The 27126-nt window shown below is 42.1% G+C and overlaps 2 protein-coding genes across 4 annotated transcripts in view; both read left to right on the forward strand.

The window, feature by feature from the left end:
* The first annotated feature begins 393 nt into the window (after positions 1 to 393).
* Positions 394 to 17425, forward strand: hivep2b (HIVEP zinc finger 2b). 3 transcript variants are annotated; one of them, XM_077560170.1, is made up of 7 exons: positions 394 to 467; positions 7508 to 11145; positions 12695 to 12852; positions 12930 to 13105; positions 13329 to 13427; positions 13509 to 14224; positions 14396 to 17425. In XM_077560170.1, the coding sequence occupies exons 2-7, from the start codon at positions 7591 to 7593 to the stop codon at positions 14723 to 14725; spliced, it is 5034 nt and encodes a 1677-aa protein (XP_077416296.1). In that variant the 5' UTR covers positions 394 to 467; positions 7508 to 7590; the 3' UTR covers positions 14726 to 17425. The 3 variants fall into 3 exon arrangements, with proteins under 3 accessions (XP_077416296.1, XP_077416295.1, XP_077416297.1); XM_077560169.1 differs by lacking the exon at positions 394 to 467 and adding an exon at positions 3820 to 4166; XM_077560171.1 differs by lacking the exon at positions 394 to 467 and adding an exon at positions 3820 to 4166 and having other exon boundaries at positions 13512 to 14224.
* Positions 17426 to 19067: 1642 nt separating this feature from the next.
* txlnbb (taxilin beta b) overlaps positions 19068 to 27126 on the forward strand; it is an 8174-nt gene continuing 115 nt past the window's right edge. Inside the window, exons 1-10 of the mRNA XM_077581661.1 lie at positions 19068 to 19140; positions 20628 to 20865; positions 21793 to 21884; positions 21996 to 22166; positions 22321 to 22515; positions 23703 to 23822; positions 23896 to 23970; positions 25701 to 25793; positions 25884 to 25979; positions 26755 to 27126. The exon at positions 26755 to 27126 is cut by the window's right edge and continues 115 nt beyond it. Of these exons, the coding sequence (XP_077437787.1) occupies positions 20643 to 20865; positions 21793 to 21884; positions 21996 to 22166; positions 22321 to 22515; positions 23703 to 23822; positions 23896 to 23970; positions 25701 to 25793; positions 25884 to 25979; positions 26755 to 27126 (1437 nt within the window). The 5' untranslated portion in view covers positions 19068 to 19140; positions 20628 to 20642. The remainder of the gene's footprint in view (positions 19141 to 20627; positions 20866 to 21792; positions 21885 to 21995; positions 22167 to 22320; positions 22516 to 23702; positions 23823 to 23895; positions 23971 to 25700; positions 25794 to 25883; positions 25980 to 26754) is intronic.

A 27126-nucleotide genomic window follows, 5' to 3' on the forward strand; every position in this document is an offset into this window, starting at 1 on the left:
ATAATACCATAATCTTGAAAATAAAAAACTTGAAATGGTTCTACTTCTTCCAAGAAAATCTCAACTATTTCATGAAGAGAATACAACTTATTGTAACACTATAACTTTAAACTTAAAACATACAACTTTTTGTGTAAACTATTTTCTGACACTATACGACTCCAATCGCCTATAATCCGTGCTGCTTTAATTTCCTCAAGGGGCGGGGCTATGAATATTGAATAGCTGCTGTTTTGAATCAAACGCTGTGAGCTGCTTTTGGCGTCCTCTCGCGGCGAGTGGCTGCACTGCACCCTGGAGGAGGCGTAAGGACACGCTCCAAGCTCATCTCGGACGACTCCGGAAAGAAAGCGACCCCCCTCGGACACTATCCTCAGCGCCCCCCCCCCCCCCCCCCCCCCCCCACGTCTCATACAGCCGTCTACCCGGGGGTCCAATGAAGCTACCTGGGTGCCGTCTAATACCTGGTAAGCATCCGCCGCCGCTTGTTTTTTTTCTTTCATGCTGATTATTATTTTTTTTTTGGGCGCATCGCTTATTCCGAGCCGAATTTAGGCTGCTAGTGGTGGGGGGTCTTAAATGGGGAGGGGGGGACACTGTTTGTCACCTGAGAGGGGGCGTTGTGTCTGCTCCCTCCCCGCTGCCGCACGCTTTTTAACGGGGGGGAGGTCCCTGATCTGCAAATGTTCCATGACATGCAGATGGGGGGCGACCAAGGGGGTTCTCGGGTCCATGCATTTCCCCCACCTCAACAACAAGGCGCGCGCACACACGCACACTTGAGAGCCGGATATCCCCATATAGGCAGGCACGTGACAGCTGATCCAACAGCACCACGCGAAAGAAGCCGCGTTTGAATTAGACCAGCAATTCAACATTTTATATTTTTTTAGTTTTATTTTTTTTTTAAATAAAAATAAAAAAAAACATTGAATATTCATCCACGTTTTTTATTCAAACGTGTTGCAAGTAATGTGTTTGCATGTTCCCTTTTCTTCTAAATTTATATTTAATATTTTTCAATTACATTGAAAATTCCCAAGGATTCAATTATTTTTGGATGCGATTTTTTTCAAATGAAGAGCTATGATCATTTTACTTACTTTAATGTTATTACTATTTGATAGATGTTCATATCTATGTGCTGTATTTAGGCCCACATGAATATACACGTTCTTAGATTTCATATTAATGTGTAGTTTCATATCTAATACACATTTTGAAATGTCTTAGATCTTTCTCTTTTAAGCATAAATAGGTCACATATTTTTTTATTAAATTATTTGTTTATAGTTATAATATATCTATATATGTAGATAGTAATTATAGGAAATATTACAAACAGCTACAAAATGTATTGTTACATAATTTTTAACATTTTTATTTTTATATTTTTTATTATATAAATATTGAAATCTGTCACAAATTAGATTTTTTTATGTTATTGAAACATTTGCACTTTTCCTTTTTATATTCTGATCCTATTTTTTTAAATGACAAAAAAAAAGATATTATTCTTTATTTTTAATGTCAAAATTCATAATAAATGTAGAGGATACTTTAATATCCTAATTTTAAATAATGTAAACAAATTATATATCCTCTCTTTATAACATTTACATCTCTGTTCTCGTTAAAGATTATAAAAAGAAATAAACAAACAAAAAATATACAATAATATACATGACTCTTTTGTTCTATTTATTTATTTGTAATTTATTTACCTCAATATGTTACTATTTGAAATATGATCATAGTACACAGTACATCAGTACCATTGCTAATTTTCTACATTTTATTTGCACATTATACTTTATTTTGGTATTTTTCAGTTTTACGGTTTTATTCTGACAAACACACATGGAATCAATGACATATGCTAATAACATAATAATAATAATAATAATATAGTAAACGGTTAAAATTGGATTTGAACGCCGTTTTACGTATTTCTCTTTTCCCTGCCGCATCCTCACACTTACTTCCTACGTTCGCTGGTAATTATATATGCCGACAGGAAGCTGGGCCATTGTGGCAGACTCTGTTGCCATGGCGACGCGCCACTAGGTGTCAAGCTTATTTCTCGATTTTAAAGAGACGGCGGCGGCGGCGGAAGGATGAAGCTGAATGATGTATGAGACAGGCCTGGGAGGAACCCTCAAACCTTCCATTCATACCCCCCCACCCTCCTCCTCCAGCCCCATCTCCGTCATCCACTGTGTTATGTGCTCGTTTTAGGGAGGTGGGGGGGGGGCAATATGGAATCCCGCTCAGCTGTTCCCAGCAAGTGTGCATCCTCCTGAGAGGGAGCGTTTGTATTTATAGACGACGAGTGGCTCGACCTTGACTGTATTAGCCATTTCAGCCCCCCCCCCCACCACCTCTCCCCGACTCCCCCCGTCCTATGCTGCATAATGGAGCCGCAAGCGAGCTCCAACTTGTTCCACGCTCGATGACTAAGAATAGCGCCCTGAGGAGCTCCTTTTTCAATACACACGCTTGGCATTCTCCGCTTGTTAGGCCACTTAGCCGAGGAGTGCAGTGGCTATCCCATAATAACACCACAAAAAAAAAAAGAAAAAAAAAGAAAGGCAGAGCCGGGAGTGCCGGATCAAATCCTTCGCCCATTATCAGAAAAAAATTTGATATGTATCGATGTGTCATCCACAGTGTGATGGCTTTAGGATAAAACTGTCGTGAATAGCATTTCGCGATACGATTCAAAATGCAACGATTCGATTCGGTTTATAAGCCGCCAGGCTTGTAAAGCACTGGGGGAAACACTGCCCTGTCCCCCCCAAACTACATCATAAGTATAATCTGCGAAATAATTCATGCATTGCTTTTAACATCAACCCAATTGGTTTAAAAAAATTAAAAAATAAATAAATTGATGTTTGTGTTGTCAATGTTTTGAAAAGAAAAAAAAAGACAGTTTAATTTCGAAAACATGAAATTTGGTAGGCATTTCTATCTTGAGTAAACCCGCCAAAGTAATTTCTGAGACGGCGCAAGAAATCAGACATTTTGTTGAAGCGGCCATTTTGGTTCGGTAGCGCCCTATACTGTAGTTCAGTGGTGTCAATCATACGGCCCGCGGGCTGGATCAGGCCCGCAAAGGGGTTTAAACCAGGCCCGCGAGATGATGGTGTCAAGTAAAGAAATTTAGGAACGTTGGACCAATTAATCTGCCGGCCATAATCAAAACATCTGCCATTTAGGTTTGAATTGGCCAATTTATTTTGTTTCCATGTTGCATACTTTCATTGGTCCTTCAAAAACAAACTCCTGCGAGACATTTTTTGTCCGATTGCTAGCGAATCTTCGCCATGTGTGCGAGACAGATGGCCGACTGTCGCTTGAAGACTTCGAGTGTTCGCCAATCGCGCGTGGGCGACGCATGGACGCTTCGGCGAAACCGTCATAAGTCTTCTGTGTTCTCGCACTGTATATTTCTCTTTATATGAACGTCGACTGAATGGAACTCTTGGGGTGAATGTCGACTGTGTGTTGAGGTTTGAAGACGCTGGCACACAAACGCAGGATGCTACGTGCAGCTGCACATCATCCGGCGGCATTGTGCCCCGCTCGGCTCGTCACGACGCCGATGGTTCTCCTCGTTTGTGAATGGAGGCCGAGGACGTCGTGACGGGAAGCTCCGAGCGTCTCACAAAAGAGCCCCAAGGCTTCTTTTTTTTTTTTTCCCCTCCCGTCCTCCTACTTCCTCCTCGCCATACGCCATCTTGAATAACACCTTTTGAAGGGAGGTTCTCAGTTCTTGATGAATGGAGAGCAGCTTCTGACAATGATCATGACATCTGACTCCCTCCCTCTCGCTCCTCCTCCTCCTCCTACCCAGCCTGAGTGAGCTGCCAGAGCCGGAGAGGAAAAAGCGCCCTGAAACGTGGGCCGTTGTGTAATCCCTCCCAGGACCCCTTTGCTATTTTTGTTCCCGGGTCTGCACGTCATGCTTGGGTATTTTCTCTGGTGACTGGCTCGCATCAATAGAACGCTCCAAATGTGCGCCGCTACCGCCGCCACTCCGGACTGATGGGACGTTTACCATGGCGCTTTTTTTCCCTATCCCGGCGGAGGCGGAACGGACGGTGCGGGATGAGGAATGAGGATGCGGGACGTGGAAGGAGAGGAGGGGGTTGAAATGTCAGGTTTGTATGAGGATCATGCGGGGGGGGGGGGGGGGGGGGGAGGGGGTCTGCATGCGTGCGAATGTCATTGTGATATTTATGGATGCTAGCGTTTAAAGGGACGGAGTGTTTCTTTTTCTTTTTTTTCTTGCCCACCCACCTGCGCCTCGCACCGCTGCTGTGTCATGCATTTGTTGCACAGGTGCAACACGACAACATGCGTCGGTGTCTTTGTGCGCGCGCCGGAACACGGGATTAATCCGGCATACGCCGCAGTCGTCTTTTCAGGACCTCAGAGGGATGGAAACTAAGCAATGAGGTCAGATCGACCTTGAGGAGGGAGCTTCCAAAGCACCCCCCCCACCCCCAACCCAACCCCCCCAAGCATACCCCGCCACCCCAGAATGTTGCTTTTCCACTGTACAGTACCGACTCGGCTCAACTCGTTTGGCTCAGTTAGGGTGCGTTAGTTTAACACTTTGAAACTGCACAAACATGTCGCGTGTATTTTTGGACTGGTTCACATCAGTTGGATAATGCCACAAAGGGGGGGAAAAAAATCCCACCGCATTGAACGCATCATGTCACACAGTAGGATATGAGAAAAATGACACATAAAGCAGATTGAGTTGAGCTAAATTCTAAATTGGAATGCGTGAAAAACATTGAATGCATTAAGACACATGAATGGGAAGTTCCACCAAAAAAAAATCATTGAAGCCAATTGAAACGGCATTAGTCTTTCACAGCCAGTTATGGATAACTGGAAAAAAAAACAAAACAAGCCACGCTAACCAGATGAAGAAGAAGTTACATTGAACACATCACTTGGATTGAGCCGTGCGAATGAGAAGCTGTGAAAAACAATCCCACCACATCAACAGAAAACCTTAAAAAAAAACCTGCCTCATTAGTCAGGTCAAGCTATGCTAACCGGACGCGGCATTGAACGCATCAGAATGCTAACAGCAAGCTGTATTGAGGGGAAAGCTGGGGAAAAAAACACCGTGTTGAAAACATCGTCGGCCACGTTAATGGCATTTGCGATAAAAACGCACCAGGTTGAATTCATCGAGATGACTAACTGCAAGAAAAAAACACCACATCATTCAGCTTTGCTAACTTCCACAACAAAAAAAAATGCATGTGAAACCGTGAAAACATCGCCATTGAAGCATATTTCCCATCAAGCCACACCAAAAGGGTTAACTACAAAAAAGTGCGGTAAACACATCAGTCAACTAAAATCGTGCTAACGCGAAACTGCGAGAAACGTCACGTTGAATGTATTTGTTAGATCAAGCCACATGAATAAGAAGTTACAAAAAAAAAAGTTGAAGCCTAACTAATGGGAAACTGCGACAAACCCACCATGTAGAACACATTTTTCAGACTAATAAAGTAAATGAAAAACCTATCGCATTTTTCCATGCTAACCAGATCAAGCTATGCTAACAGGAAGCTGTAAAAACGTGCCACAATGAAGGTATTGATCGGATCCAGCCATGCTAATACGTAGGCTAACGTGAAACTTAAAAATCACAACCCGTTGAACGCATCAAGCCGCACTAAAAGGTCAACTGATGAACATGCGCATGTTTTGTTTAAGCCAAGCTAACGGGGAAATTGAGATAAACGTGCTACATCGAACACATCGGAGCATAACGCTGTAGCCTTATATTTACTTCTAGTCGTAAAATGACTAGTTTTATCCAAGAGGAGACTAAGGGCCAGCAAGAAAGCGGAGTGCCACAGCAAAATGGAGACTGTGGCACGGCAACAGGCTGCGCTAACATTAGCACGTGCAGAACCGAGTAGGTATCGTGCGGTCTGGTTTTAATCTCCCCTCTACCACTAAAATCTGACGCACCCCCATTTTCTTCGCTTCCCACGTCTGTTATTTTCACACGGCTGTCCGCATGCGGCGAGTCACCTTGGATTCGCATCCTCGGCGAATCGCGAGGGGGGCCGAGTGCGTCCGTGCCGCGCCAACAAAGGAAGAGAGATGAAAAAATATATATAGCGAAAGGATGCCCTCATTAAGGGGGAACTCGGAGGGTTTGAACCAGATAAGCTTACGTAACCTCGTTAGGGAGGACACCGTATTTGATACTGAGAGGATGAAGAGGAGGATGTGGGTGTGGGTGTGTGTGTGTGGGGGGGGGGGGGTGACGTGCCCTCCAGTGGTAAGGCTAAACCAATTCCCAGAATTCATGAGGGGACGTCGTTTCTTTGCCGAGTGCGAGACGTGAGGGAATACGAGGTGATGTTGATGCTACGGCACGACTGTTTCTTATACGCCGTCAGTATGCATGCATGGCGGAATGCAAGGTGGGCAACCCTGTGGCCTAGTGGTTGGCACGGCTGCCTCTCACGAGGTTCTGGGTCCAAATTTCTGGCTTGCATGCATGTTTTTCTTTGTGTGTGCTAACATGCACGTTAGCTTTGTGGCTAAATTGTCCAAAGGTGTGAACGTGAGTGTGAAAAGTCTGTTATGTGCTGCGATTTGCTGAAACGAGAAACTGCGACAAAAAAAACAACAACAAAGCACGTCGAGTCAGATCTAACCTCACCGATGAACTCCTGCCACAATGAACGCCTCAGTCGAGTCAAACCATCGGGAATCTGCGATAACCACTAACTCGGTTGTTTTAATCATCTTTTCAGATTTACATATTGAGTCATAAGTTTAACGAGAACATTTTGTGCAACTACATTAGCGTCATTTAAACAAGGGGGCTATTTGGTGGGGGGGATGTCATCAAACTGAAATGACACCACAACATTAAATAAATCTGGGATTTGGATAAGCGTCTGGCTGCAAAGAAGGGGCCGTCCCATCCAAACCCCACCCGAACATATGCTGTTGTAAAAAAAAATATTCCATCAAAAATCGCTCATAACTTCTAAAATAATCCACATGAGTGGCAGATGCCGGTCAAGAGAACCAGCGCCAGACCCACTTTGACAGATTACTTTCGGAATATGGTTCATTAAAATAATATCTTTTCGAACTGGGATTTTGAAATCTTGAACGAAAAGCACCCATGGCGAAAGACTGGACTTCTCTCCCATGAAATAAATTTAAATCAATGAGGGAATTATATATATATTTTTAATGTGTTTTGATTTTAGGAAGTGTATTTACTGTATATACTATAGTATTCTTGTGTTGGATGTGTGCATAAGTTAGTGAGTGACTTCATGAGCGTCCAATTTTATTTTCACTTCACTCGATAGGTGGTCCCTCAAAACTCAAAACAAAGCAAAAAGTCAATCTTTCTGGCAAGGGTACTAAGTGTTCATTCATGCTCATTAATCCTCATCAAATCTCCATTCTGTTTTTTTTTTTTTTATTGCAGATGAGCCATCCCACGTGTATGTAAACATCACTACTGACCCCTAATAAATAGTATCCCCAAGAAAGGATTGCAACGTTGGATTCATGGCGTCGCTCGAAACTGCCATAGGCTCTCCAGAAGGTCAGGACAAAGATGCCGCGCCCAAAAAGTGCACACCCGAGGCAGCCAAAATAAGTAGGAGTCCATCGGCGGAAATGGAGGGCAAAGGGTGGCACCAGCACTTGCAGGAGGGCCCGGCCAGAGACACAACCGATTCGGGGAAGTCGCTGAGTTTTGAGGATTCGATCGCCCAAACTCAAGACACTGAACCGTCGTCCTTTTCACTGCAGGCCGCCAAAGCAGCTGGCAGACAAAAGAAGTCCCCCAGTTCACCTGAACAACAGAGTTGCTATTCAGGAATGGAGCTGCAGTCAGATGCCGGCGGCAAGGCTGAACTGAAACCACAGAAGCTTGGCAAGTATGTTTGCGATTACTGCGGAAGGGCATGCGCCAAACCCAGCGTGCTGAAGAAACACATCCGCTCGCACACCGGGGAGCGGCCCTACCCTTGCGTCCCCTGCGGGTTTTCCTTCAAAACCAAGAGCAATTTGTACAAACACCGGAAGTCCCACGCGCACTCGGTCAAAGCCGGAACGTCGCCGTTCCCTCACAACGTCAACGCGGACCAGGGGTCTTTCGAAGGCGAATGCGAGTTGTTCTCGGACGCCGAGCAGAGCACAGACACTGACGACGACGCGTTCAATGACCCGCTGCTGCTGCTGGACTCCCCGGCAGAGGCTTCGGATCACACCGCCGTCAAAGTGCTCAACCTCATCTCTCACAAAAAAGCATCTGCAATGTCGACGTCGACTCCGGACAGCTCGTCCCACCTACCGGAAATCAATGCCCTTCCTGTCACCACCGTTGAGGCTAACCGTGCAATTCAATCTTGCACGATTAAACAAAGGCTCGCGCTTCGGCTGTCGGAAAAAAGGAGCAGCGACTCAGAACACAATCTGTCGCTTCCCAGTCAGTCGAGTAAAGGCAGCACGGATTCCGGCTACTTTTCCCGATCTGAAAGTGCAGAGCATCAGACCAGTCCGCCGAACGCTAACGCCAAATCCTACCAGGAAATTATGTTCGGAAAGTGTTACAGGCCCAGCCCCAAGCAGACCACGGCTTACATTGCCTGCGACGCAGATTCCGGGGATGCAGGAAGATGCTCGGAGAAAGGAGTTTCCCGCGTTTTCACCCAGGAAAAGGACACAGTCGAATCAATCAAAATAAATACAAAGTCCTTCATGAGGGAAGAGGTGAAAGAAGCACAGTTGGACAGCGGCTCCGACATGGGAACCCTCCTCAGGAGCAACTCCATGCCCACGTCGGCGGCGGTCAGCCTGACCATGCCCCAGGCACTCCGGGGCAGCCACTCATTCGACGAGAGGACAAGCAATGCGGGCATGAGGAGACTCCGGCGACAAGCCGCTTTCGAGCTGCCATCCCACGAGGGCCACGCGGACAGCGAGGGCCACGCGAAGACAAGCGAGATGTCACTTGCGGGACTGGAAACGGACAATTACCCACCGAGCGGGAACCTGCAGAGGCACGCCATGGAGCTGGCCACGCGGAAGCGCCGGAAAGAGAAGCGGGAAGAGGAGGATTTGCCATCTCAGTATGAGGTGCATCACGAGCAGTGTGAAGAAATGTTTGACCCCGGTAAAGATTATGAGCTGAAGCTAGTTGGCCATGGCGTGGTCGGTGTCGCTAAAGCACGTTTGAGTACACAGCTGGACAGGATTGACATGGATATATCAGTCAGCCCTGAAATGGGTGCCCGAAAAACATTAGGAAACGTCATTTCAGTTATCCAGCACACAAACTTCGTCAACAGGCCTCATTGCGAACAGTCGGATTCCTACAAGAGTCTCAGACAGAGGCAAGAGGTCTTCTCCTCAGTTCAGCCCATGGAGGAGTCGTTTGAGATGGACAGGCCTGATGGAACACTGAGACAGTCCTTTCAGTTGGGTGCTAAACTGGTGCGACAGTCCAACATACAAGTACCGGAGATCAGGGTCACTGTGGAGCCCGACAGTCCGGAAAAAGCTCCGGACGTGCCAGTGAAGGAGCCGGAGAAGCATGTGGAAGAGTTTCAATGGCCGCAGCGGAGTGAAACTTTAGCCCAGTTTCCTCCTGAAAAACTCCCTCCGAAGAAGAAAAGGTTGCGCCTCGCCGACATCGAGCACTCCTCAGGAGAATCCAGTTTCGAGTCGGCCTGCACCAGCCTTTCACGCAGTCCCAGTCAGGACAGCAACTTATCTTACAGCTCTGTCTTCTCCTTTGACAGGGAGGAGAGTCTGAAGCCAGTTTCCCCGGCCAGGCAGGATGAATTTGGCAAGCCTCTCGAGCTCCTCGCCGTGCCGGGAAGCGGCCACTCGCTCTCCGTTCTCCATCAGCGTCAGCAGCATGAAATGAGACGCTCCTCCTCGGAGCAGGCGCCTTGCAACTTGCGCAAGGAGTTCCCGGAGATACGCAGCGTATCATTTGACTACGGTAGCCTGGATCCAACATCCAAAGTTAGACCTGGGGACCTGGCAAAGGAGAGGCGGAGGGTGAACTTAGTGCGGCAGGAGTCACTGAGCATGGACACCGAGGCCTCGCACATGCAAGTGTTTTGTGCCGGCGCCGCCCCTTCGTCACAGCCAATCTTCTCAACTGGGAACGTACTCCCCCAGCCACAGCATCCCGGCTTGTTAATCCCCGTAAGAATCCAGACCCACGTGCCGAGCTACGGCAGTCTCACGTACACATCTGTGTCACAGATCTTTGACAATCACTATGACAGAGTTAGCCCCGCCTTAGCTGCCACTCAGAATCGAGCCGCCACACACCCCGTCTCTGTGGAAGCCCTGGACCTGTCCTCGGCCAAGCTCAAGACAGGCATCCCCCTCTCCCTCACCTCCCGGACCATTTCCACCACCAACGCGTCCAGCGGTGGCGCCAATAAACGAATGCTCTCGCCTGCCAGCAGCCTAGACGTCTTTATGGAAGTCAAGCAGCAGAAGCGTGTGAAAGAGGAAAGGATGTTTGGGCAAATTGTGGAGGAGCTGAGTGCAGTGGAACTGGGCAAGTGCCACTTGGAGGATGATTCACACAGGAGCAAGTTTATCACGCATCGAAACGTGACCGACGACCTCAACATGGAGTCTGCTATGGAGAGCAGCTTCTTGGATAGCAGCGCGCCTACGTATCCCAAAGAAGCAGGCACGGATAAACGGGCGCAGATGGACACGGGGGCACAGCCGCTCTTCAGCCGAGACATCCTGGTCTCAGGGGCCGAGCATCGGGGGACGCCGCCCCCCTTTCCAAGTCTTCGCACTGCGACAGGCGTGAGCTGGTGTTATCTCAGCTACACCAAGCCGAGCTGCTCACACGACGGCGAAGGGGGAGGCAGCGGCGGGAATCCCTGCTCCGTCTACGCCACCTGGCGCGTCAGTTCACACAATCCCAATCCACCGGAGGTGAGCACCAGTGCCGCACTGGCCTTGCTGCACTCCAAACAGAAGGGAGGCAAGTTGATCTACTCAATGGCTGCCATGTGTCAGCCCGGCAATGGGAAACTAGTTTCATCTCTTGTCCTGTGGCGACAGACATTTGAACAGGTGAGGAGGTTAAACGAAACCCCGCCCCTTGCTTTGTACAACAGGGCTTTGCTAATGACAGTGGCACAAGTCAAATAATTACTGTGGTGCAGTAGCACAATTGTAATGAGAGGCAGAGTAAAAAATAAATAAAAAAAAAGAAGCCAACTTTTGTTCTCAAGGGTCACATTATATTTCAAAACAGACTGATGGATTAAGCCATGTATAGATGATGTAAAAAAAAGAAGTGTTTTTAAAATTGTTTATTTGAAGTAGTAAATTCATGGATTATAAATATTTATATATTTTAAAAAATATTTTAGGATTTAGTTGTATTAGTCTATTCGTATTAAATACAAATAAAGACTAATACAATAAATCCTCAAATAAAATATTTTTTAAAATATATACGTAGGAAAGTCAGAATTACAGTAAACATATGTATGAAAAGTTTAAAACACTTCAAGGCTATCTAAAAATAACAAAATATGAAAAAAATTTGATGAAAAGTATAAATTGAAAAAAAAAAATTGGACAACACTGGCGAAAAATATTGAGAAACAAAAAAACAAAGTATTTTCGAATATGATACAAAAATACACTAATAGAAATAAAATTGAAATTATTTATTTGTTGGGATAATTTGTAAATGTAAATGGGACATGATAGCGATTATTTGATTAAATAGTTGGTTCATAAAAAATAAATGATATTAAATAAAAAATGAGAATGAATTTAAAATTTAAAAAAAATGTAATTATTTTATATAAATGTATATATTTTAAAAAATATTTTAGGATTTAGTTGTATTAGTCTATTCGTATTAAATACAAATAAAGACTAATACAATAAATCCTCAAATAAAATATTTTAGGATTTAGTTGTATTAGTCTATTCGTATTAAATACAAATAAAGACTAATACAATAAATGCTCAAATAAAATATTTTTTAAAATATATACATTTATATAAAATAATTACATTTTTTTAAATTTTTAATTCATTCAAATTTTTATTTAATATCATTTATTTTTTATGAACCAACTATTTAATCAAATAATTGCTATCATGTCCCATTTACATTTACAAATTATCCCAACAAATAAATAATTTCAATTTTATTTCTATTAGTGTATTTTTGTATCATATTCGAAAATACTTTTTTTGTTTCTCAATATTTTTCGCCAGTGTTGTCCAATTTTTTTTTTCAATTTCTACTTTTCATCAAATTTTTTTCATATTTTGTTATTTTTAGATAGCCTTGAAGTGTTTTAAACTTTTCATACATATGTTTACTGTAATTCTGACTTTCCTACGGAGTTAGCATAGCTTAGTAATATGCTAGGGTATGTTCCTATTTTTGTACAAATGAGTGAAAACCGACCTCTAGACGAGCTAACCAGCCACCAGAGCTAGTTAGAAATCGCAATGTCCCATGCAGAGCTAAGTGAGGGTTATTCCCAGCTGTGGCACTTCATGTTTGCCAACCACGTCGCGTAAGAGACAACAGTGGCTGGCCGAGTCGCGTTACATCCCGTGTGTTAACAATACGTTTGCTGGTCCGAATCAGCTGCAGAGGAAACCGGAGCTTAAGGAGGCGGACGTCAACCCGGGCAAGAAGGTGAAAGACACCAGCTTGAGACTGAAGGCTGCCAAGGAAGAGTGGAAGGAGAGGGAGGCGTCAAATACCCAAACAGCTCCGACGCGCATCAAGATCTTCGAGGGGGGGTCAGTAAACCAGCCCAGCAGCTTTTGTCGTTCTTTAAAAGGTACTCGCCACTCACTGCGTTTGTTCATTTTGTCAGGTACAAATCCAACGAGGACTACGTGTATGTCCGCGGCCGCGGTCGGGGGAAATACATTTGCGAGGAGTGCGGCATCCGCTGCAAGAAGCCCAGCATGCTCAAAAAACACATCCGAACCCATACGGACGTGAGGCCCTACATCTGCAAGGTCTGCAATTTTGCCTTCAAAACGAAAGGTCAGTATCTATTCAAGAGTCTTGTTTGCTGTGTGAAGTGCGAAAAATAGTCCAAAAGTGTGCGTGAAAATCACAATGTGAAAATGCAGCAGCGGTGGAACGCCATTGGATCTATTTCGAGCTCCTACAGCATCAGCTGAATTGTTGTCGCATCATTTTTCTTTCTGCTCGTTTGCTCACACAAAATTGAGGTCAATCCCTTCCCTGTTTGTTTTCTGAAAAGGAAACCTGACAAAACACATGAAGTCGAAAGCGCATATGAAGAAATGTCTAGAGCTGGGCGTGTCCGTGACAATGGATGAGACGGAGATACAGGAACATGGTAAGAAGATGTGAAAAAAAGATGTGAAAAAAAAAAAAACCTTACATACCCTTAGCTCAAGTTTCACTTTGTCCTTTAAAGTAGACGAGGCGCCACAAGAATCCAAGACAGATGTGGCGGTCACGGCCAAACATCAGTTCTCCGACGCCGAATATTCCGACGGTATGGACGAAGATGCGGATGATGTCGACGAAGATGACGACGAGGACGATGACTACGAGGGCGACTCCACACCCAAGCTGCGTTCCAGGAGCACCAGTCCGCAGCCGGGCAGCGGCGTCGCGTCCCTGCCGGTCACTGTCACCGTCTCCGGCAGGTGGCCGGGCTCGGACCAGAGAGACAAGACGGGGGAGGATGACTCCCTTAGTGTTCTGTCCCCAGATCAGGCCGGCTTCCTTTTCGACCCTTATTCTTCGTGTCTCCTCTCACCCGGCTGGGAGTCCCCGATCAGGGAACCGTCCCCCTCACGTCTGCGCTACCCGTCCCCGAGGCGTGAGCTCTCCCCGCGGGGTCGTTGCTCTCCCAGGTGGGACGCCTCGCCGCTGAGGCCCAGCTCGCCCGGATTCTCGCCCATTCAGCACCTCTCCCCTCCCGTCGCGCCGGAGCAACCCACGTCGCCCGGGGTGGAGATGGCTGGGAAGCGGGAGTCGGCGGTGCGGGGCAGGCAGCGGGTAGTGCTGAGGGCCGTGTCGCCACGACGGGGCGGAACCCATCAGCAGCGAGGCGGCAGCGACAAGAGCAGACAGCACGCCAAGATCGACATGGCTCAGCAACAAGGAGCCTTTGAGATGGAACTGGTATGTAGCGCCATTTTGTATTAGCTTGTGTTCTGTCCTCACGGGCCAGATTGGATGCCCCGATGGGTCAGTTCTGGCCGGCGGGCTATATATTTGACACCCCTGCATTAGACTCTCCAATTAAGGTCAACCGATTTCCTATATGTTTCTACCACCATTTTGTGTCTTCAGGAGCAGAGGAGCATCTCCAGTCAGCCCACCGCCACGAGCGGCCCCCACCAGAATCTCCTGAGCCACCTCCCTCTCCACTCTCAGCAGCAGGCCTTCAGCTTGCTTCCCGTCCTCCCCGTCGGAGGAGCCCTTCGGGCGGCGCCACCTTCCCCCGCCTCCTCCGATGTGCCGCCGAGCCCACCTAGCGAGGAGGGAACCGCCCTCGAGATAGCGGAAGACGACCAGGGAAGTCTGGATCCGGGCATCAGGGATGGCGTGCAGGAGGAGAACGTCCAGACGTGCTTGAAAGCCATCGCCTCGCTCAAGATCAACACGGAGGACCCACATTAGGGGCCTTGGGCCACCACCCCGCTTGTCGGGGTCCCGACGTAGGCAATATGACGACAAAGATTCTTTGCGGCAAGGAATCCGGCTCTTCTCTTTGGACTGCCTCCCTCGCCATCAAAAGGGACCCTTTGTTGATTGGGAGCCCCCATCCAGGGACCTTAGGGCACCACCCACTTGATTGGGTCCCAACTGAGGCAATATGACGACACAGCTTCTTGGCTTCTTTGGACTGGACGAGCAACGGTTATCAACTATTATTATCATTGGGTGCAGGTGCAATATGAAGAGATATACTGTATAATGCTAATATGCCTTTTGTTTGACATAGCAGTTTGCATACAATTGCACATAAATTATATTTATAGATTACTGTACAAAAAAATGCCCTTTTCCGTATTACACTCCCTCCTTCTTCTTAGACGCGGTGTATTTTATTGTACGTGTACTTTGCGAATAGACTGTTGTTTCATGTACTCATATCGAGGTGTGATACAGTAGTGCGGTAATTATTTATATTTAAAATAAAAAGAGGTTGGGGGGTGGGGGGGCGTACTATGAGACGGTCCAAATTTTGACGCTTCTTGCGCAATGAGGGTCTGTGCCTTTATTTTGCTTTGGAGGATGTTTAAAAAGGTCGAGGAAGAGCTTTGCCAGCTTGATTCATCTTTTGAAAAAAACAAAGTTTTCTTTTTCTTAATGTTGTGGTTTTTATCTTGCATGGAATTTGCTATTGCACAAAAATTACAGGAAGTCAACATGTAATTACTGTAAGATGTATTTATATATTAGGACGTAAGCACTTATTGATACTGGTAAATATTTGACTACTATTTATATATGGTATATATATATATATATATATATATACACAGTAATATATATGTACTTATTATGCAGCAGTGATGCAAGTTATGCAGTGAGCCACCAAGCTGGTGTTGCTTTTGATATGTTTTTGCTCTTTTTCCTCTCCTGTATCGACCATCATTACAAGTAGTTGCCGTGTTCCCACAATGCACTTTGTCACGTTTTGACGTCGGGAATGAACGACGTGGGGAAACTTTTTGTTATTTGCCGCTTTTTGAAACATTCCACTTCTTTTTTTGATATAACGCCGTCAAGAGAAACAGGCACAAGAAATTTGTCGCAGCTAATGTTTAGGGATGGGCAGAACAATCACGTAGAATGTGGTTGTTGAGAATTCTATTTAAAAAATCTTTTTTTTTTTCCAAAGTAAAAGCGGATGTTTGCAAATGTTTTATTTTGATTTAACACAAAGCTAATTAATTTAGTGTCTCCTTTCACTGTTAAAAACAATGCGGAAAAAATTAGAATTTTTCTTTCTTTCTTTTTTTACATTTATTTACATGGCATATGCTCTTATATTAACCCAAATAATCGAGTTTGGTTATTTATTGTGAATTATGTCAAATTAAATTTGTGCCACAATTTATAGACAATTGTAAATATTTATAGAATGATATTAAAAAAAAAAAATCTTCTAAAACCGTTCTATTATGTCTGTTTAAAAAATTTAAATAAAGGACATATTTAATTGCCATTTCCTGTTTAAATACTAAAATGAATAACTAGTAAAAAAAATGCAATTCAATAATAATAAATATTTACATTTATTTGTTTATCATCCATATCCAATGTTTTTTGAATGAACTCAGACGGTCACAGACGCCATGGTATAGTAAGAAAACAACATTTATATTTAAAGCTTTTATTATTATTATTTAAAACTTTTATTATTTATTTCAGATTTTTTTTTTTACTTTTGCATTCATTTACACTAACTGATGAACATGAATAATTAAGTTAAACAAAGTATTGCTCATGTGTTGCATTAACATTTTAAATAATAATAATAAATAAATAATAAATAATAATAAATAAAAAAAATAATCTGAAATAAATCTAAAATTCATAAACAATAATAAAAATACATAACTTTAATTTGCAGGCATTATTTTTCTTCTGTATTAATGTTATTGAAACATTTTACAATATATTTTTTTATTTTTTTATTTATTTTTTTTATTTGCCAACAGCCGCTACCACCTTACATGGTACAGTTAGTACATTAAAGAAATCGAGTCAAATGCCCATCCCTACTTCACACTGCACGTGTGGTTGTTGGCGACATTGACTGGAAAACGTAAGCGATGGTTCACCAAACGCTTCTCCTCTGTACATACATGCGTGTTTGTTTTTTTTTTTTTGCCAGTGTTGGAACTCTGAAAACTTTTTACCGTGGCTTGTTTGTATCGACGATGAACGCCGGTTACGCGATGGAGCTTTTTATTGAACCGTCGGAACGGAAGAGATTTGACGAATGACGTTCATGTTTACATAAATCATATTTAAAAGGTGCACTGCTTTAACGACGCGTCTTGCAGATTTGGATCACTTTTTTTTTTTTTTGTCAAAGCAGGTCCGCTCATGTGAAGGGAAAAGCCTAATGTACCCGGATTGTGTTTGTTTGTGTTTGGTTCTTATTATGTATTCATGAATATATATATACATATATACAGTATATATACAGTATATATATATATATGCTGAAGTGCAATGTGCCTCTCATATGTGGAAGAGGACGATTCATTTACCTCTCAGCTGAGATTTATTGAGGACAAAAAGCCTCAGTAGCCATCGTTTGACTTGTTTGCATCAAATTTGCTTGGTCGGGGATGGAGTGCCTCTTTGATGCATTTGAGGTGGTGGTGGGGTTGGGGGGGCGGGGGTGGGGGGGATGGGTTGATCTGTTCTATTATTATCATTTGGTGCTCAGATTCAATTCAAAATTGATTTAAGAGAATATACTTCTAACCCAGGAATGTGTGTGTGTGGCAATTTATTTCACAAACCACATAAGAGGGATAAAAATGATAGAACCTGAAAATGAAGGGCTTCCAGAATTTGTAGGAAATTATTGGCTCAAGTTATAGCGCAAATGATGCCACTTCAGAGGGAATTGTTTAGATATAGTTTAAGGTTATGAAATAGTTACGTAATACCGAAAGCTAAAATTGAAAAACTCAACAAGCATTTCTTGCTCAAAATTGTTTACGCGCATGAAGTTGGAAACGTTAATAAAATATCTCGAAAACTTTGATGTTTATCAGTCAAAAAAGATTGTTTTGTTCCTCCACTACATACAAAGCAAGCTATCAGTGGTGATCTATTTCTCCAACCAGCGTCAGGCCATTCATTTGGATTAGCCTGAAGTCGATTAGCTTTCGGCTAACGTGGAACTCTGAAAAGGTCCCCAGTCGTCTACTAGCTGCGCTAGCTATGCTAGCTAGTCGTGTTGTCCAACACATCGCAATTATCTACTAACTATTCTCACTCGTTTTTTTAAAGCGGTTTGAAATTTTGAAGTTGCCAGAAAAAGAAAGACAAAAGGTGGATGAAAAAGTTTTTCAAAATTACCGGAAAATGTCCAAAAAGGAAGAGGAAATGCAGAAAATTACAATAAAATTCCCATGAAATTGCCCAAAATGACGATTTCGTTAAAAAGGCTGAAAATAAAATGTTCAAAAAAGTAACTATAAAACATCCCAAAACACAAAAGACATAAAATGACCATAAAGTGTTTTTGGAATTGCCAACAAAACGTCACAAATGTTATTTTTGAAAAGGCGGAAGGGAAAACATTCAAAAAGTAACTATAAAATACCCCTAAACAAAAGAAGAAATCCTGAAAATTACCATAAAGTGTCCACAAAATTGCCAAAAATATCAGAAAATAATGGCAAAAAAAGGCAGAAAATAAACTTAACCCCCTCCCCCCCAAAAAACATAAAATGGACATAAAAACATACAAAAGGAAGACGAGAGGCAGAAAATAACCATAATATGTCCATACAATTGCCAAAAATGTCAGAAATTTAACAGAAAGGCGGAAAAGTGTATGAAAAACAAAGTATGAAAAATTACCCCAAAAATCTGAAAGGTGGAAGAAAATTAATCTCTATGTATTTTTTGCGGCTCCAGACAGATTTTTGGTCATTTATTTGGCCTAAAATGTCTCTTTTGACAGTAAAGGTTGCTGACCCCTTGACATAGAGGTCGGAATCTGATTGGACCCCAAAAATCTATCATACACATTCTGAAGGCAGAGTAGCCGAAGAGTTGGGAATTAGTTCATACAAATTCCTGGAGCAAATATTTGTGAATTGGTGAGCAAGCGCTCAGTGACCCGTCGTGTGCGCGAACAGTGTGTGACAAGGTGGCAGCTGTTTTCGAGGGGTTATAGCGTCCCGTCCCGTCCTGTCCTGTCCTGTCCTCCCCCCCCCTGCTTGGGGGTTGGTTTATTTTGAGTTGCTCTTATCACAGCTGTTGCATCTGTGGTGGCAGGCAGCCTGACCGAGCCCCTCCACGCTCTGTCTTTCCCCCTCCGGCCCTCGGTCCCGGTAAGACCACTTTTTTGCGTGTTAGCTGGCATGAACATCAAATTAACATTACGCTGTGTTGTTTTGTTTTTACATTATAGTGTTTAAAAGGTGCTTGTTCGATGGCTATATTTGTCATCGACTTACACAATAGCGACGACATGACAACATCTTGGGATTTTTACATCCCTTTACACAATTTTTAAAGCAAATCACTGCAGGTTTTTTTTGTGCACGCAGCTGCCGCCGCCGCCGCCGCCATTGCCTACCGTCAATAGCGTGGGTTTAGGAGGAAATAAATAAATGTCTTGCCCATATAAAGAGGGTCTTAAAATAGCCCGTGGCTCTGAAACAGGTGCCATGTGCTCAGCTTGTGAAAGCAGCGTGAAGGCTGCGCTAATTTTATGCGCGTAAACATTCACCGACTGGCACTCTGTGGAACATTATTGCTTGTTTTCCATCATTCCAGTACCTCTTTGATTCATTTCATCTGACAAACTAGCGATTATAAGTTTCATACCAATTTAGTATGAAATGCTACATGAAAAATGGAAGAATATGACATTAGTTTGCACACAAAGGGAGTACAATTACTACCTTTTTGAATCATCTTTTCTTTCCAAAAAGGGTCCAGATGTGACTTTTAACTCATTCACTGCCATTGACGGCTATAGACGTCGAAAATTCATTTGAACAATTTCTATTAGTTTAACTTTTTTTATTCAAGACTATGAAAACCTAAAAAAATATATATATATATTGTACATTTAGAACAGATATAAAATTTGATCGTGAGTTAACTAGAGAAGTCATAGGAAAAACTTTTTTTTAAAGAAAAAAATATTTTTTAAAAAATTAAAAATGATAATTTTTTGTTTTTTTAAGGAAAATATTATTAAAAAGTCAGGCGATTAAATTTTTTTAACTGTAAGTAATTGCATGACTTCACTAGTTAACTCACGATTAATCACAAATTTTATCTGTTCTAAATGTACAATGATTTTTTTCTAGGTTTTCATACTCTTGTTAACAAAAGTGGGGAAACAAAATGTTAAACTAGTAGAAATAGTTCAAATGAAATTTTGACGTTTATAACTGTCAATGGCAGTGAATGAGTTAAGCAGAACATGCACTTTTCACATCAATTTAGTAAGAATTAGTTAGAAAAATTAAGAAAAATGAAAGTGTGACATTACTACAAGACTAATTTTCAGGACTACTGGTGATTTTTTTTCCCCTATGACCTAAACATTAAGAGTCTGGATTATCGAATCATTCAAAACCAGAAGAAATTAAGTCAATGTTGGACTACTGAAATAATTTTTTTTATTTAAAGTCCTATTTAATTCTAAATATGGTGGAAGTAAAACAATCTGGTCAACCTTCAGTTTGTTGTGATTTACATTTTCTCCCCATAGAAATAAAAAAATCCAAACAAAAATCAAAACCACTATTTAATCCTTACATTCTTGTTCAATTCATCCTGACGATAAATGATTGCTTCTCAGTCACCCAAAACAAAGATGGAGTCTTGTCCAGAGAACAGCACACAGGCCGAAAGCACCCGGGCGGTTTCAGTCGGAGACCCAAACGAGGACCTGACCGACGACCTGGGCAAGCAACTGGAGGACCTTATCAGCACCTACCAGGCCGACGAGGCTCCAGATGAGCCGGAAGACACGGAGGAGGTCCACAGAAACAGCCGACGGGACCAGAAACTGGAGAAAAAGATGCTCAAAAGCTTGGGTAGGTTGTGTATGGTGGCTGACACAATCAGATTTCGATTCAATGTGATTTGTAACTTCCGTCCAAAATCTGGATTCATGAATCTTTGGAGTTTTGTTATCGTGACATAAATGGAGAACATTCCATTTAGTCATGTGGATCCAAAAATCTGGATTCAAATCATTTTTTAGAACAGATCTAAATCAAAAAGTGAATAGATTGAATTTAGTGTAGATATAGATTCTAATAATTCTTTGAACATTTTCAATATTTTTTCTTCTTCCAGATGTTCTCAAGTCATTGAATAGATTGCAACCAGAACAGTCAAATTGCGATCAATTCAATGGCTTGAAAATGAAAACACCTGGAAGTATGATTATTTATTTATTTTTAAATATTTGATTTGTTTTTTATGTAGCATCAGCATGATCCAAAGAGAAATGGATACGTTTCTTTCATGAGCTAGATCCAGAATAATGTTTTCACACAGACAAACAGATGAAATTTGTGTGCATCTTCGATATAATCCAAGAACAAATGGATCGAACTGTCACCAATAATCCGGAATCTGGATTTGTATGTAAAACCTGGATTCGAATCAAAATGTTTTGAATTGATTTTGAATCAATTCAATGTGAAGCTTGTGTGTGTCCCAAAGACAAATTTAACATTTCCAATCTGGATCAAGTTCAAGACAGGGATTTGGAATCTGGTTCTAGCAAGAACAAAACCTCAAAAGTGGATTTCACTCTAATTTAGTTGATCAACTTTCAATCCTAGCAACAAAACATCATCATTTGCAAAGCAAGAAGCTTTCAATCAGGATTCATAGACAAGAATCCAAATTGTACCGACTGAATGAAAAGCACGGTTTATGTCCTCAGATTTATCGGGTCGTGATTTAGAAGGAATTAACTCTTAAATCTGAGATCCTCTGTTGCTGCTCAGGGAAAGACGCCATGCTCCTCATGCAAAGTCTCAACAAGCTCGACACTCCCGAGCAAAAACTGGAAGCCACCATCAAGAAGCACGCCGAGCTGGTGAGTCCATTTACCGCGCGGCGCCAGCCAAACCCGGACGAATCCCGCGCTTAATCTCCGAGCGTAAAGCGTCGGGATGACCACATCGTGCGCCGTTGTGTGTGCTTGAAGCTGGAGGAGCACCGGAGCGACCAGAAGCAGCTGAAGGTTCTGCAGAAGAAACTCCTGCAGGTGATGAAGGAGAAGGACCAACTGCAGAGCGAGCACAGTCGCGCCGTCCTGGCTCGCAGCAAATTAGAGGGACTCTGCCGGGAACTGCAGCGGCACAACAAGACTTTGAAGGTGCCTCGGCCAGATCAATAATTCGAATCTTCAGTGGGTCACGACAGACAAAAAAAAAAACGCTCTATCCTGCACACACCCTGAAAAAAAGTTCAAACAAATCCAGTTTCATCCATGCCGCAAATCCAAATCCAAATAATGTCGGTGTCGGCAGGAGGAGACGCTGCAGAGGTGCCGGGAGGACGACCTGAAGCGGAAGGAGATCACCACCCACTTCCAGGGAACCCTGAGCGACATCCAGGCCCAGATCGAGGAGCACAGCAGCCGCAACACCAAACTGTGCCAGGAGAACAGCGGCCTGGCCGACAAGCTCAAGGGCCTCATCACGCAGTACGACCAGCGAGAGGCGGTACGTACGTTAGCCCCGTTCAAGACCAACGTGACATCTCAATTCCATTGGCACTGCCGGACCGATTCTTTATGTGTTTTTGCACTGTAATGTACTGAAATATGTCTAATACAATGGGACCTCTGAGCCTTGCAGGATTTTCTGTTCAAAGTGAGATTATTTTCTTAACATGATAACGGTGATACGTTTCTTCTCGAAAAATAAAAATGATAAGGTAATCTATATAACTTCATTTTTTGCAAGATTACATTTTATTTTCTCCCAAAACATGACTTTCTTCTCTCAAGATCAGAACTTTTATCGAAAAGTATTTTTTTCTGTAAATAAATAGTTTTTCACCCCAAGAAAATTTCAATTTAAGAAAAAAAATTGTTAATCCAAAAATGATCTTAACTTTATTCCTCCATCTCCGCTCATTTTGGTTAAATTTAGACTTTTTCCTCAAAAATATTGTAATTTCTTTGTGAGTATTTTTTCCTTTAAAATACAATGTGTGTTTTTCATTATATTAAACTTAAAAAAAAAAAAAGAAGACATTTTTAAAATAAAATTTGAGATTTTATTCTTGTAAAATGACAACTTTTTTCACCATAAACAAGACTTTTCTCTGCCAAGGTCATGACTTGAAATAAATGTTTTTCCCAATAACATTACATTTTTTCCCTCGTACAGAACACAACTCTATTTCCCAAAAAAGAATGAAAGAAATACAACTTTATTGTAGTATAATTATGACTTTTTATCCAAAAAATCGGATTTTTTTTTATTTCAAAAACATAATTAGATTTTTGTTTGAGTGATGTTTTTCTTAACTTAAAATGTTATCTAAAAAAAAAAACTTTATTCCAATAAGATTGACTTTTAGACAGTAGTAACATTCAATTCTCTACATTTTATTATCCAGAATTTTTTTTTTTTGGTGTGCAGATTTTAGTTTGACATATAGAGAAAAATATGACTACGGTGTTCTTGTAATAAGACTTAATATTCTTGGAAAATAAAAAAATTTCAACAACAAAAAAAGGAACTTTATTCCTGTATGATTACGACTTTTTTGTTTTCTAACGTGCAACCTTTTACGAATCCTGACAAAAACTCCAAATTTGCTCCGTGAGATAGCATCTTGAGCAAACATTACTTTATTCCCGTACCATTATAACGTTTATCTCCAAAACGTTAACTTGCAGAACCTGGAGAAGGTATTCAAGCACCGTGACCTGAAGGAGAAGCTTCTGGACACCAAGCTAACTCAGGCCAACTTGTTGCTGAAAGAGGCTCAGGAAAAACACAAGCTGGAGAGGGAGCTCGTACGTCGCCTTCTTCAAGTGGAACCAAGTTTTGCTTTGGTGCCGTATTCTCATTCTCAACCATTCTCCACAGCTGCTACAAAAGGCAGCAGAGTACAGGTCGCAAGCGAAACTCTTGAAAGAGAATGAGGTGGACATGAAGGCGCAGGTACGCTCGTAGCAGCATGGCTGGAAATAAATGTTTTGTTTTGGACAACTTTGATTATTTCTAAAGTAGACTGTATTTCTTATTAGCAGGGATGTGATTTGACCAAAGTGAAATTATCTGAAAATTTAGCCGGGGGTCTGGGGGCCGCTGGCACCCAGCTAGGTCTGTGTTTTTAAGTACTTTCAATGCACTCACATGACAAAGAAATAGACAAAACAACAGCATAAATTTTCAATGTATATTGAACTAATCTATATATATATATATATATATAAAATGGCAGTTTTAGTCAACTCAAAATCAGTCACATTCAAAAACATTGGACTGCCTTTGCTTTTAAAAACTATCACTGAGAATATCATCATATCTAACTAATGTGATTACTAAGTTAACACATAAATAATGTTGAAGAGTTCAAATTTCATGAACAAATAATTGTATCATGACCAAATGAAAAGTAACTCATATTAGAGCATACCACAAATGTCTTTGTTATAGCAGAAGATGTTATCTGTCGGAGTCATGTGCATACACAATGAACTACTACTTAAAAAAAATAAAAAAAAAAATAAAAAAAAAAAATAAATAATCGGATTTTTTTTTTTGGGGGGGGGAGATAAAAAAGCGGAATTCCGCGAATTAGCGGAAAAATCACATCCCTGTATTAGCTATTAATTAAATATAGAAAAAAAAAATGTTTTAATTCTTCTTAGTAAGTCACAGTGTCCCATCACTGGTGAGCTATTTTTAGAACCTTCCTGTGGGCTGCTCATGTTGTCCTTGGGGCAAAGTAGTACCCGCTGGCACAACTTTTTTTTTTTTTTTTTTTTTGTAATGCACAACTGGTGAGCTATTTTTAGAACCTTCCTGTGGGCTGCTCATGTTGTCCTTGGGGCAAAGTAGTACCCGCTGACACAACTTTTTTTTTTTTTTTTTTTTTGCAATGCACAGAGCAAAAAGGCATCGGCGTTTGCAGTGTCTCTTTCGTCGCTCACAAGAAGGAGAGTTAATTGAATTAATGCAATTAATTTCAGAGGCGGCTCCTTTACTCCATTCTGCAAGCAGCCAATCATATTGTGCCATGCTTAGAGGTCACTTCAACAAAGAAAAGAAGAGCTTGTTACTGGTGACAGTTATTGAAGCCTTGACTTTTTAAAACCACACTAAACCGTGAAAACGGTAATCGACCCGTGCCTACTCGTAGTAATGCAACTTTAAAAATAAATAAATAAATAATAATCCTCAAAGTAATATTGTATTCATGTAAGATCACAACTTTTTCCTAATTTTTTTTCACTCATGTTATTATTTATTGACTACCAATTTCAGATCTGACTTTTTATATAAAAAATAAAAAAAATACGGCTGTATTCATGTCACATTCCAATTTTTTATTAACAGATAAAAATACAACTATAATTTTGACCAGAACTTTTTTTTCCCAGAAATACACGACTTATTTCGAAAAAGCATCATTTATTATTCTTGGAACATTATGCCCCTCCCCAATAATATGTATGGCAATTTTCATAATAGTGTGACTTTAAAAAAAACGGCATTGAGAAAAAAAAGAAACATCCCTATTTTTGAAAGCACTTCTTAGTTACACATTAACTGTGTCTAAAAAATATTTGCAGTATCTCTTTTATTTACGTGGATGCTAATTCCCAGTCTTCATCGTTTTCTTTTATTATTATTATTATTGAATAACACAGATTCTGTATCCTCAGCTCGACATGTACTCCAAGAAGTTTGACGAGATCCAGGGCACCGTTTCAAAAAGTAACAGCATCTACAGCAGCTTCAAACAGGACATGGATAAAGTACGAATGCCAGCCTTTGAAGGAAAAGGGAGTAGGGAAAAGAGCGAGGAGGATATTTTTAGCCGCTTAACATGTTTGTTGTGTTTCAAGATGGCCAAGAAGATGAAGAAGCTGGAGAAAGAGTGTCAATCATGGAAGAGTCGCTTCGACGGCTGCAACAAGAGTCTCGTCGACATGGCGACGGATGTAAGGGGCTTTTTTGCCTTTCTTCTTCCCTAATCAACTGATGTACTGCATGTGTGATGCTCATTATAGCTCAAACGAAGCGGCGGGAGATGTCAGCCTCAAAATGAGATCACACGATTTATGGGCCGGCCTGCGGAGTAGCAAATTTCAGTGTAAAATTGATGCCCATTTGGAATGTATTGAAAAAAAAGTTTTTTCAGCATGACAATTCAATGGGTATTGCGCTACTCTTTCTGATGTGCATGCCTTGACCACAAGGGGGCAGTATAATATACTGTGTAGCCATACTACACTTAGCTTTGAAGATGACTAACTTTTTTTAAAGGTTAAATATAACTATTCTACTTTTTAGGCGGAATACCACAACTTAACTCTTTGACTGCCAGACGTTTTCAGAAAAGGGATGCCGTGGGCGCCAGCCAATTTAAGCATTTTGACTGATCTTTCAAGGTCCACAGAAAATGTTGTGTTTGGACTATGGAAACACACATACTACCAAATGAAAGATTGAACTCTCATCTTTCATCAGAAAAAAAAGTTTGTTTCTACCTTATTCCGTTTTTCAGTAATCAACAATAGAAAATGGTTAGTTTCACCTCTGTTTAAAAAAAAAACGTCTTTTAACGTCTTTGGCAGTCCTCCATAGGATTTTACTAAACGCTATTTAACGTTTTTGGCAGTCAAAGAGTTAAGGACTACTTTCCTAAATAACTTGTTTTTCCGTTTCAGTGTGTACGATTATTGACATCATTGATGCATGAAATGTTCTCCGCAGAAAGCAGTGAGGGACAAGGAGCTGGAGGTGGTCAACATCAAGAACCAGAAGCTGGAAAGTCTGTGCAGGGCTTTGCAAGATGAGAGGAAGAGTCTCTACGAGAAGGTGCAAGCAGCCGGTGGTCAATCGGACGAGGGAACGAAAGAGGAGGTCCCTCAGAAGGAGACACGGGAGGAACATCACGAGGAGCTGACGAGCGCCGCCGCCGCCCCCGTCGGGCCCGCCGCCCCACTGGAAAGTCATCTGAGCCAGGAGCTGGTCAAACTGAAAGCCGAGCAGGCGCTCCTGAAGGAGATTACCGGCTCCTTCACCATCTCTCACGTCGAACCCGCGGACACCACAACACAAGAACCCTCCGAAGGCGCCCAAGAA

The sequence above is a fragment of the Vanacampus margaritifer genome, chromosome 1 (genome assembly GCF_051991255.1).
Source record: "Vanacampus margaritifer isolate UIUO_Vmar chromosome 1, RoL_Vmar_1.0, whole genome shotgun sequence".
NCBI classification, from domain to species: domain Eukaryota; kingdom Metazoa; phylum Chordata; class Actinopteri; order Syngnathiformes; family Syngnathidae; genus Vanacampus; species Vanacampus margaritifer.